Below are 13,470 nucleotides of genomic sequence, written 5' to 3'. Positions count from 1 at the left end.
CTTTTGTTGTAATTTTATTTCTTTTTTCGTGATCTGTAATTGCTGTCCCGGGATATTGTGTTTGGTTTCCTGTTTTGCCGTGCATTTCTAAATTTATTTGGACAAGACATATGCAACTACCGTATATCTTCCGGGGTTATGTGAAAGTAGGTCATGAGTGTCTGTTGATAATTCAAAATTTTGTCGCATATATCTTTGCATTGATTTTAATTGTTGTCAGTTTGACTCTACTTTTATGATAGGATTTCGGTGTAAACACCGAAGTGTCTTCCATACCTTAGGAGAAATTTCATGGCAAACGTGTAAGAAAGAAAAACCATAACGGAAGACATGATTAGAATGAACTTAAAAAAATGTGTAATTTTCCAATGTATTCGACCGACACCTGTTCTTGAAATAGAATATTAATTGAATGTTAGATAGCCATTGCCTCTCTTTTTTTTTTATTATTTCCATTATTTTTCCCGATTGGCAAATAACAGCAATAAACAAGGGGCAACGAACTTATGATATTAATTTTTGTCATAATATCAATTTTTGTTGTCTTTATGGTTGCTGTGAAAGCAATTGACTGTCGATTGTACGTATCTGAAACAAAGGTCAAAAGGACGTTTGCTATGAAGAGATGCCTCGTAATCTTCGAGTCCAGCTCTGGCAAAGAACCGGGAAATAAGGCGCAATACGATTTAATAGACTCTCGATAATAGGAATCTTTAGAAAATTCCGCGAAAAAATTTATCCGAAGAAGCAACTAGGAAAAAAAAACCACTGCTAAGCCAGTCAAGGTGAGAGTTTTTTGCTCGCTCCTATCCGGCGTCCATGCCCCTATTCCCACATCACCCTAAGGGGGCAGTGCCGTCAGTGCACCTCAAGCAGTGTACTATAGGCTTTACTTAAAGTTCTATGCAGCAGTCCCTTCGGCCCCTACCTGCAACCCCGTCCATTCCTTTTACTGCACCTCCAGTTATATTCTTTCTGCCTTCTTACTTCGCACCCTCTTCTATCAATGTTTCATAGCGCATCTGTGAGGTTTTCCTCCTCTTATACCTTTTTCATTTCAGCGCTCAGTAACCTCATAGGTCACAGCCTTGGCCTTCGACCTAAGTAGTATATTCGATCTATCTTTTCTCACATTTACCTCTGATTATTCTCCCATTTCTTAGTTGAGGGTCTGTTCCCTTTGGAATTCTATCCCTACTTCGGTTTTCTCATGGCCTTGCTCTGAACGTGACCTCGTTTTGATACTCAGGATGCGGGTTCGAATCCTGCTACAGACATCAGGATTACGTCATACTCTTGCACTTAGATCTAAGGCTTTGTAGCGATGTGTATCCAAAATGTGTGAAGAATTCGAGAAATAAAAGGATATTACGAGTGCATGCGTAGTAAAAAGTGACCAGTAGATTCTATATAATATATATATATATATCTATATATATATATATATATATATTATAATATATATATATATATATATATATATATATATATATAGATATATATATATATTATTAAAAATTTCCATTTTCAAGATTTTTGGAACCTTTGGGGAGGAAGGTGAAATACTTCCATTCGATATATATATATATATATATATATAATAATATATATATATATATATATATATATATATATATATATATGTATATATATCGAAGGAATTATTTCACCTTCCTCCCTAACGCTTCCCAAAGGCTTGAAAATGGAAATTTGTAATTGGGGAGAAGCACCGAAAGTCTGGTTTTCTTTGAGAGGAAAATTGAAATAACGGTAGACCTACTTGGTCGGTTGGCAGCCTTTGCGAATGAGTCGCCTCCCTTCCCCATTGCCCCTTCCCCCACCCGCGAAAGAGTTATATATAAAACTGTTATTCCCGAAAGGATTTCATTGTCCATCAAAATGATGCATTTCCATGTGCACGTTTAAAATAAACAATTCCGCTGAAACTGTACATCAGGAAATATACAAATGCAAACTGAATGAAAATTTATTTCAGTTAATGAAATCTAAAACCAAGTTTAATTCTCTGGAGCGATTGGAATTCGATTCATACAGAACACGTGGTCCTTTAAACCTCGAATATTGCAATTGCAGCCCGGAGACTTTGATACGCCTCCCAAAAAGGAGGTGGTGAAAATTCCTTTATGATAAAGGACTTGAGTTATCCCTGGACATCCTCGGTAATAAGAATAAATATGCGATTCCACATTATGAATATTCATATGAGACGCCTAATTCTAATGAAGGGGGAATGAACACGTGGAACATATTAACATTTTATGGAAATTCATTCCCGTGCGCAAGCACATGACACACGTACCCATATAAACGGCGAATATATATTTGAAATGTTAGGAGATACACTTGTGCTTGGGAATAGGTTACTCTCACATGCATGCAATGCATTGTTTGCGTTGATTTTTGACACAAATATTTGATGATGCAATAACTTCACTATTCATATTGCTAGATGTTTCTTTACAATTCTTTTGATTTTTAAATGCCATTTGCACCTTGTTAGGTAGTGTTAGGTATGATCTGCAGTTGCATCTTGCATCTTTGAATATAAAACAGTGCTTATTTTCAAGTTACAGGCATTTTCAACGTTAATGAGAAGTTTGTGTGTGTATATATGTATGTATATATACTATATGTATATATATATATCTATCTATCTATCTATCTATATATATATATATATATATATACATATATATATATATATAGATATATATATACGTAAATATATATGTAATGTATATATTTATAACATGCAAATGTATTATTATTATTATTTTTATTATTATTATTTTTATTATTATTATTATTATTATTATTATTATTATTATTATTTATTATATATGATAATAATAATAATAATAATAATAATAATAATAATAATAATAATAATAATAATAATATAATAATAATAATAATAATACTTACAAGCTCTGGAATAAGACTAGCAGAGGTTAATATCAGGAGAGGGATCTTCCAGGGCGACTCACTGTCCCCACTACTCTTCGTAGTAGCCATGATTCCCATGACAAAAGTACTACAGAAGATGGATGCCGGGTACCAACTCAAGAAAAGAGGCAACAGAATCAACCATCTGATGTTCATGGACGACATCAAGCTGTATGGTAAGAGCATCAAGGAAATAGATACCCTAATCCAGACTGTAAGGATTGTATCTGGGGACATCAGGATGGAGTTTGGAATAGAAAAATGCGCCTTAGTCAACATACAAAAAGGCAAAGTAACGAGAACTGAAGGGATAAAGCTACCAGATGGGAGCAACATCAAACACATAGATGAGACAGGATACAAATACCTGGGAATAATGGAAGGAGGAGATATAAAACACCAAGAGATGAAGGACACGATCAGGAAAGAATATATGCAGAGACTCAAGGCGATACTCAAGTCAAAACTCAACGCCGGAAATATGATAAAAGCCATAAATACATGGGCAGTGCCAGTAATCAGATACAGCGCAGGAATAGTGGAATGGACGAAGGCAGAACTCCGCAGCATAGATCAGAAAACGAGGAAAAACATATGACAATACACAAAGCACTACACCCAAGAGCAAATACGGACAGACTATACATAACACGAAAGGAAGGAGGGAGAGGACTACTAAGTATAGAGGACTGCGTCAACATCGAAAACAGAGCACTGGGGCAATATCTGAAAACCAGTGAAGACGAGTGGCTAAAGAGTGCATGGGAAGAAGGACTAATAAAAGCAGACGAAGACCCAGAAATATACAGAGACAGGAGAAAGACAGAAAGAACAGAGGACTGGCACAACAAACCAATGCACGGACAATACATGAGACAGACTAAAGAACTAGCCAGCGATGACAATTGGCAATGGCTACAGAGGGGAGAGCTAAAGAAGGAAACTGAAGGAATGATAACAGCGGCACAAGATCAGGCCCTAAGAACCAGATATGTTCAAAGTACGATAGACGGAAATAACATCTCTCCCATATGTAGGAAGTGCAATACGAAAAGTGAAACCATAAACCACATAGCAAGTGAATGCCCGGCACTTGCACAGAACCAGTACAAAAAGAGGCATGATTCAGTGGCAAAAGCCCTCCACTGGAGCCTGTGCAAGAAACATCAGCTACCTTGCAGTAATAAGTGGTACGAGCACCAACCTGAAGGAGTGATAGAAAACGATCAGGCAAAGATTCTCTGGGACTATGGTATCAGAACGGATAGGGTGATACGACGTGCAAACAGACCAGACGTGACGTTGATTGACAAAGTCAAGAAGAAAGTATCACTCATTGATGTCGCAATACCATGGGACACCAGAGTTGAAGAGAAAGAGAGGGAAAAATTGGATAAGTATCAAGATCTGAAAATAGAAATAAGAAGGATATGGGATATGCCAGTGGAAATCGTACCCATAATCATAGGAGCACTAGGCACGATCCCAAGATCCCTGAAAAGGAATCTAGAAAAACTAGAGGCTGAAGTAGCTCCAGGACTCATGCAGAAGAGTGTGATCCTTGAAACGGCACACATAGTAAGAAGAGTGATGGACTCCTAAGGAGGCAGGATGCAACCCGGAACCCCACACTATAAATACCACCCAGTCGAATTGGAGGACTGTGATAGAGCAAAAAAAAAAAAAAAAAAAAAAAAAAAAAAAAAAAAAATAATAATAATAATAATAAAATAATAATAATAATAATAATAATAATAATAAAAAAAAAATAATAATAATATGTGGCACCGTGGCAGAGTGGGTTAGGTCGTCAATGGACTGATTAAGTTAAGTTAAGCAATACTGGGGCTGGTCAGTCGTTGGATGGGTGACCGCTCTCCACGGCGTTGATTCCTTGGGAAAGGATCTTTACCATAATTTCCTCAGTCTACTCAGCTGTAAATGAGTACCTATCCCTGATGGGATAGGGTCCAGTTATGGGTTAAATAGCAAAACTCAGCAATGATGGAAAGAAATGAAGGAATAAACGACAACGACGTAAATGGAACCTCTGGTAACAGAGGAGCTTCGTCCGGCAACCAGGTATTCAACCCAATTGAAGGGGAAGACGGTCAGGTACTTGGAGGTAGTCATCCAGCAACTGACCACCACAACGACAGTAATCAACAGCCTGAGATTGGAGCTACAGAAGCAAAAAGGAAGAAATGGACAACAGAAGAAAATAAGGAAATATGGAGATGCTACATCAGAAGCAACCCGACGGAGAGAGGATATAGAAGAAGGTTGGTCAACATCTGGAATGAGAGGAATAACACCCCCCAAAACAGAGCAGAGGCTGGCAGACCAAGTAAGGAATATAAAGAAAAAAAACTGGCTCTCCCTAACAGAAAGAGAAGAACTGGAAAGGGAAATGTCACCACACGACAACGAATTACACGAAGACGAACTGAGAGACGATGCCACAGAAGACGACAGGGATGATGAGGTATCAAACAACGACACACAAAGAAACACCGACGAAGTAACAGAGAGTACGGAATGGGTAGAAAAGATTAGACAATGGATGGAGCCAGATACAGAGAGAACAAAGATCCCCTCCATGAAAGCCTACAACACCAAGAAATTAAGGGAGAAAACAAGTGAGGTCAATGAAATAATGGGCATACACACCACCAGTATCACAGAAACAAATAACTTGGCATAGCAGAACTGATGGGGATTCGAACACCAACACCACCAGCACAAACAACCCAACAGAAACCAAAACAGCAACCTCCTTGGAAAAGGCGCCTGGAAAAGCAAATCATGGTGATGAGATCTGACTTGAGTAAACTGAAAGAGATGGCAGAAAAAAAGGCTAAGAAGCAAGAAAACAAGGGGGGAACTCAACGAGAAATACAAAGTACAAGAGAGGGGCCTAAACAACACAATAGAAGATGTAAAACAGAGGCTTAAGGCCAAAGCACATAAGATCCAACCGTACATGAACAGGAATAAGGGATACCAACAGAACAAACTATTTGGAACCAACCAGAAAAGAGGGGAAGACAACCACCCAGAAATTCCTGAAGCCGAACCAAGTAAGAGACTCTGGGAAAACATATGGAGCAATCCGGTATCACACAACAAACATGCAACATGGCTCCAGGAAGTCAAGGAAGAAGAAACAGGGAGAATAAAACAAAGATTCACGGAGATCACGACAGACACAGTCAGACACCAACTAAAGAAAATGCCAAACCGGAAAGCCCCAGGTCCTGATGAAGTCCATGGATACTGGCTCAAAAACTTCAAGGCCCTACACCCACGAATAGCAGAACAACTCCAGCATTGTATCTCAAATCACCATGCACCCAAATGGATGACCACAGGAAGAACATCCTTAGTACAAAAAGACAAGATTAAGGGAAATATAGCCAGTAACTACAGGCCTATCACCTGCCTACCAATAATGTGGAAGTTACTAACAGGTATAATCAGTGAAAGGCTATACAATTACCTAGAGGAGACAAACACCATCCCCCACCAACAGAAAGGCTGCAGAAGGAAGTGTAGGGGCACAAAAGACCAGCTCCTGATAGACAAAATGGTAATGAAGAACAGTAGGAGAAGGAAAACCAACCTAAGCATGGCATGGACAGACTATAAGAAAGCCTTCGACATGATACCACAAACATGGCTAATAGAATGCCTGAAAATATATGGGGCAGAGGAAAACACCATCAGCTTCCTCAAAAATACAATGCGCAACTGGAATACAATACTTACAAGCTCTGGAATAAGACTAGCAGAGGTTAACATCAGGAGAGGGATCTTCCAGGGCGACTCACTGTCCCCACTACTCTTCGTAGTAGCCATGATTCCCATGACAAAAGTACTACAGAAGATGGATGCCGGGTACCAACTCAAGAAAAGAGGCAACAGAATCAACCATCTGATGTTCATGGACGACATCAAGCTGTATGGTAAGAGCATCAAGGAAATAGATACCCTAATCCAGACTGTAAGGATTGTATCTGGGGACATCAGGATGGAGTTTGGAATAGAAAAATGCGCCTTAGTCAACATACAAAAAGGCAAAGTAACGAGAACTGAAGGGATAAAGCTACCAGATGGGAGCAACATCAAACACATGGATGAGACTGGATACAAATACCTGGGAATAATGGAAGGAGGGGATATAAAACACCAAGAGATGAAGGACACGATCAGGAAAGAATATATGCAGAGACTCAAGGCGATACTCAAGTCAAAACTCAACGCCGGAAATATGATAAAAGCCATAAACACACATGGGCAGTGCCAGTAATCAGATACAGCGCAGGAATAGTGGAATGGACGAAGGCAGAACTCCGCAGCATAGATCAGAAAACGAGGAAACATATGACAATACACAAAGCACTACACCCAAGAGCAAATACGGACAGACTATACATAACACGAAAGGAAGGAGGGAGAGGACTACTAAGTATAGAGGACTGCGTCAACATCGAAAACAGAGCACTGGGGCAATATCTGAAAACCAGTGAAGACGAGTGGCTAAAGAGTGCATGGGAAGAAGGACTAATAAAAGTAGACGAAGACCCAGAAATATACAGAGACAGGAGAATGACAGACAGAACAGAGGACTGGCACAACAAACCAATGCACGGACAATACATGAGACAGACTAAAGAACTAGCCAGCGATGACACATGGCAATGGCTACAGAGGGGAGAGCTAAAGAAGGAAACTGAAGGAATGATAACAGTGGCACAAGATCAGGCCCTAAGAACCAGATATATTCAAAGAACGATAGACGGAAATAACATCTCTCCCATATGTAGGAAGTGCAATACGAAAAATGAAAACATAAACCACATAGCAAGCGAATGCCCGGCACTTGCACAGAACCAGTACAAAAAGAGGCATGATTCAGTGGCAAAAGCCCTCCACTGGAGCCTGTGCAAGAAACATAAGCTACCTTGCAGTAATAAGTGGTACGAGCACCAACAAGAGGGAGTGATAGAAAACGATCAGGCAAAGATCCTCTGGGACTATGGTATCGGAACGGATAGGGTGATACGTGCAAAAAGACCAGACGTGACGTTGATTGACAAAGTCAAGAAGAAAGTATCACTCATTGATGTCGCAATACCATGGGACACCAGAGTTGAAGAGAAAGAGAGGGAAAAAATGGATAAGTATCAAGATCTGAAAATAGAAATAAGAAGAATATGGGATATGCCAGTGGAAATCGTACCCATAATCATAGGAGCACTAGGCACGATCCCAAGATCCCTGAAAAGGAATCTAGAAAAACTAGACGCTGAAGTAGCTCCAGGACTCATGCAGAAGAGTGTGATCCTAGAAACGGCGCACATAGTAAGTAAAGTGATGGACTCCAGTCGAATTGGAGGACTGTGATAGAGCAAAAAAAAAAAAAATAATAATAATAATAATAATAATACATGTTATAAATATATACATTATATTTATGTACACACACACAAGCACACGTTTATGTATATATATATATATATATATATATATATATATATATATATATATATTATGTATGTATATATATATATATATATATATATATATATATATATATATATATATATATATTATTATATATATTATATATATGTATATATAAGGATTAGTTAAGAGGAAAATTGGATGGATAAAGGAGGCAAGTCTAAAAATAATAGGGAGAAGTTGAACAAAATATTTTTAGTTAATATTTTGTCCTACAACAAATTAAATGCAGAGAGAAACGCTATCAAACTGGTAGATCTAATACATGCAGTCCTAGGTAGATGGAGTGAGTATTTGGAAGATTTGTTGAATGTGGAGTTAGGAGACAAGCTAAGGTGAATGGGACAGGAGGAGTGGAAGTAATTATTGTAAGTTTCAGAACGCGCATGGAAGTGATTCTGGATTAGTGTTATGAACTGAAAACTATCTACGTATATGCAGAGTAATTAATTTAGAGGAAATTATATGTAAACGCAAACCAGATCAATGAAAGTTCGGTCTGCAATTGATTCACGCAACAGAAATAAACGTATGGAAAGAAATTTCATTTATACGTGATATAATATATATAATATTATAATTATATATTATATAATTAAATAATATATTATATTTATATATATATATTATATATATATATATATTACATAGATGTATATATAAATATATTAATATATAATAATAATATATATAGATATAATTATATAAATTATATACATACATATAATATACATAATAAATTAATATACTATATAATATATTAGATAATATATATAGATATATTATATATGTATATATAGAAATATATAATATATATATATATATATATATATATATAAATATATATATAGATTATATTATTATATATATATATAAGATAGATATATATATATTATATATATGTATATATATATATATATATATATAGATAGATATATATATATATATATATATATAGATATATATATATAATATATAATATATATATATATATATATATTTCTATATAATAGATATATAATATATATATATAATTATAATATATATGGTATTTATATATTAATATAATATATATAAATATAATATATATATGTATATATATAATATATATTATTATAATAATATATATATAAATATATGATATATAGATATATATAAGATATATTATATATATATATATATGTATGTAATGTATATATAGATAATATATTTAGGTATAATAATTAGATCTATATATATTAATTTAATATTATTAGAATATAATATATAATATAATATTATAGGATATAATTAAATATATGTACAGTATATATGTATATATATTAATTAGTATATATATATATATATAGATATAATATATATATATTTATATACATATATATAATATTATATATAATATATATATATAATATCTGATATAATATATATATATAATATCTAATTCTATATTTATTATTATAGATAATTATATCTATATATATTTGTATTTATATATATATATATATATTATATATAATTAATTATATGGTATCTATATATTATAATATATATTTTATATATATATATATATATTTATGTATATTAATATCTAATATATATATATATATTTATATATATATTTAGATTATATATAATATATAATAATATATAATAATAGAATATAGAGAGGAAGAGCGAGAGAGAAGAATGAGAGAAGAGAAGAGGACGAGAGAGAGAGAGGAGAGATATATATATATAATATATATATATTTTGATTTATTTTATACATCACATAATATAATATATATATAATAAATATATATACATATTATATATAATATTAATATTTATATTAATATAATAATCAGACTTACTGATTAATGGTTCATAAATATCTGGAAAAAAATTTTAAGGCGAGGCTCATGCTATAAATTTCAGTGAAACGAATGTAAAATCATTTGAAAATTTACCTGTGACGATGCGTTAACGTAGCGTAGGATAGTATCGTCCTGATGAAAATAATCTTCGTTTTGCAACATGAATGTGTTATCTAGAGGAAGAGAAAAAAGTAATGCCTTTAATACATCCTGTAAGAAAGAAGTGAAGGTCAGTGATTTATTGTCGTTTCACAGCCGTTAGAATAGTATATGCATATATCTCTGCATGCTTTCTTTCTTGCACATTCGTACTCGAGTATTATGTATGCAAATGCTGATTTATGCAGACAAACTTGTGTACACATGATATATATATATATATATATATATATATATATATATATATATATATATATATATATATATATATATATATATATATATATATAATATATATATATATATTTACACGTACATACATAAATACGTGAGTACATACATTCACGGGTGCGTGTCTGTGCGTGTGTTCAAGTATGTTTACAGTTAGAAATATACATTTATTTACATCGAATATCATGCATTTATTATAAATATGTTGGTATAATTAAATTACATGTATTACTGAATATTTTTGTTTATTCCTGTCTCCGTGAAAAAACCCAAGAAATGTGCTGACGTTGTGTGTACATCCACACCTCATACCTTACTTACTTAGCCCTGATTCATAGAGTGACAGGTTCCAACACAGGGAAGTGCAGGATATGCCACAACAGCGATAGCTCGGCAAGGAAGAAAATATATAATCGTGGCCGCCTCGAGTGATTGGGTGTGTCAATACATGATGATGCTGCTTTGCCTTAAATTCTTCTAATGTGTACGTCATACTGGCAGAAGCAGGGAGTTACTAAGGGCCTTTGAACATAAGAGTCCACGAGTCATTTTTACGAGCAAGTAGCTGAAACTCATTTCTTCTGGTACATTTTAATGACATAATTTGAAAGTTAAATCTAGGGTTAATTCTTTCTCTTTCTTTAAGGTTTTACGATCATTTATGGCTTGTTTTCGTGAACTTATACAATACTGCCAGTCTTTACAGAAGGGACATTACGTAGAGACTCAAAAATGCTGTCTGGTTTACGAACAACAGCTATAGCATGTTGCTTCCCTCTAAGATGAATGAGTTAATATCTTAGGAAGCGATATGAGGATGTCAAGTAGTCAACTTTAATCACCTCGTCGCAGTGGGTAATTAGAGATAGATTTAATGGGCAGAAACCACTAAAGATGTGATCTACCAGTCTATCTATGGGGAGGGATTACGTCAACTTTGAAGTGTTAGGAATCGGTCAGTGGAATGGGTTGTTTCAATATATATACGCTGGACTTGACTCAAAATGACTTCATTCATAACTTTTTTACGTATTTTGTGACATGATATTTTGTTTTTGTACCTTGATGCTTTTTTGAAATTTTGTGACATGATTTTTTGTTTTTTTTACCTTTTTGATTTTCTTCTTTCTCTTCTATGCCACTAGAATAGGCAATTTAAATAACCTCCTCCATGCTATCCCCTTCAAACTCCTCTTAAATATCTTTTTTTTAATCATTAAAAATTGTGCTAGATAATGAATCTTGTGGTGTGAATATTTTCTTTAGTATTTAACCAACAAATGAAACTACCAAGGTACGCAAAAATACCGAGTCACATTCAGATTCCTCCTTTGAAACCTCCGTTTTTCTTCTTGCAGAAAAGAAGAGAAATTAATTTAGCTTTTTGTAGCGAGAGAATTTCAAAAGCAAGAGTGAAAGAGCGTCAGTTCCATAGTACTGCGAAAGGTGTAATTATCATATTCTTCCTTCTTTTTTTTATTATTATTAACGTGATAAGATAAAGAGACTCTTATTGAAGAAACCATTTACTGAAGACAGGAAGGAGGAAAGAGAACAGGTAAGAACACCTGGAAACGAAAACATTTAGTGGTTTATTATGAGTCTTGTCCCCCCACCCCTGATATGTTTTAAGTAAGTTTTCTCTCATTGATGATGATGATTTTAATTACTCTGTTTTGCCAAATGCCGTCGTATGTAATCATGGGATGCATTAGAGATAAAGCACTGACACATGCATTTATAATGTTGAGTTGTTTTGAACTCACAGATATAGGGACTCATTTAGTAATGAAAAACTAGTAATAGTTTGTTGATAAAAGCGATGTATTAATTTACCAATTTTTATCTTTACAGGTAAGTGTGATGAGAATTGTACACGTTGAGCTGTAAGTGTTTCCTAAATGTTTTTCTTTGAAGTTAATTAGGAAAGTCTTGCTGTGAAATCTGAGAGTAGAATAGCTTTGGATATCATTCGTGGTTATATTCAAGGATTTTGAATAAAAGGGTATGAAGTAACGCCTAAGGGAAGGAATGCATATAACGATATCACACTCGAAGACACACTCACACACATTGAAGAAAAAAATCGTTCATTGCTACTGAATATAGTTTTAAGCTTTTAAGGCACAACAACATCACCAAATTGAAAATACAGATCCCATTTAAAAAGCTGAAACATCTCGGTGTTAAGAAAAATATCCAGTATTTAGAATAAATTCTTGCCCTGTTAACCTCTTTCCATTGTTGAACATAAAAACTCAAGAGTAATAAAAAAATAGTATTAATTATTTACTAAATATATATCAGCAGCAAATAGAAAAACACCACCCGTTTACTAACTAAGTAGCTTTAGATTAAAAAAAACATTTATTGAACTTATAAATACTATTATGAACAGCAAAAATAAAAAAAAAGAAATACAAAAAAACACTCACCAAGACAGCACCTTAGGAAAGAAAAAATGTGGGCACGAGTGGCTGTGGCGCCGGCGTCGATGACCACTGTGTAGACCGGTTGCCACGCCCATTTACGCCCACCTGCCACGCCCACGCAGGGAGATCCTTCTACGGTAGGACTACCTGACGCAGATACGACAATTAATACTCGAAATGACAATTTAGAATGACAGTCACAAAGTGTGTCTACTTGCATGTTCAATAATACTTTTTATTTAATGTATAGTAGCAAATTTTTGTGTGTATATATATATATATATATATATATATATATA

At 34.3% G+C, this 13,470-nt stretch overlaps 2 protein-coding genes across 2 annotated transcripts in view; one reads left to right on the top strand and one right to left on the bottom strand.

Moving 5' to 3' along the window:
- The window catches only part of LOC135196326 (two pore potassium channel protein sup-9-like), a 734,822-nt gene that overhangs the window by 335,558 nt on the left and 385,794 nt on the right, over positions 1-13,470 (top strand). The window lies entirely within an intron of this gene.
- The window catches only part of LOC135196325 (uncharacterized), a 341,481-nt gene that overhangs the window by 57,426 nt on the left and 270,585 nt on the right, over positions 1-13,470 (bottom strand). The window contains 2 exon segments of the mRNA XM_064223071.1: positions 10,443-10,522; positions 13,175-13,318. Coding sequence (XP_064079141.1) covers positions 10,443-10,522; positions 13,175-13,318 — 224 coding nt within the window.

The sequence above is a fragment of the Macrobrachium nipponense genome, chromosome 17 (genome assembly GCF_015104395.2).
Source record: "Macrobrachium nipponense isolate FS-2020 chromosome 17, ASM1510439v2, whole genome shotgun sequence".
NCBI lineage: Eukaryota > Metazoa > Arthropoda > Malacostraca > Decapoda > Palaemonidae > Macrobrachium > Macrobrachium nipponense.
This window is presented reverse-complemented; position numbering and strand designations above follow the sequence as displayed.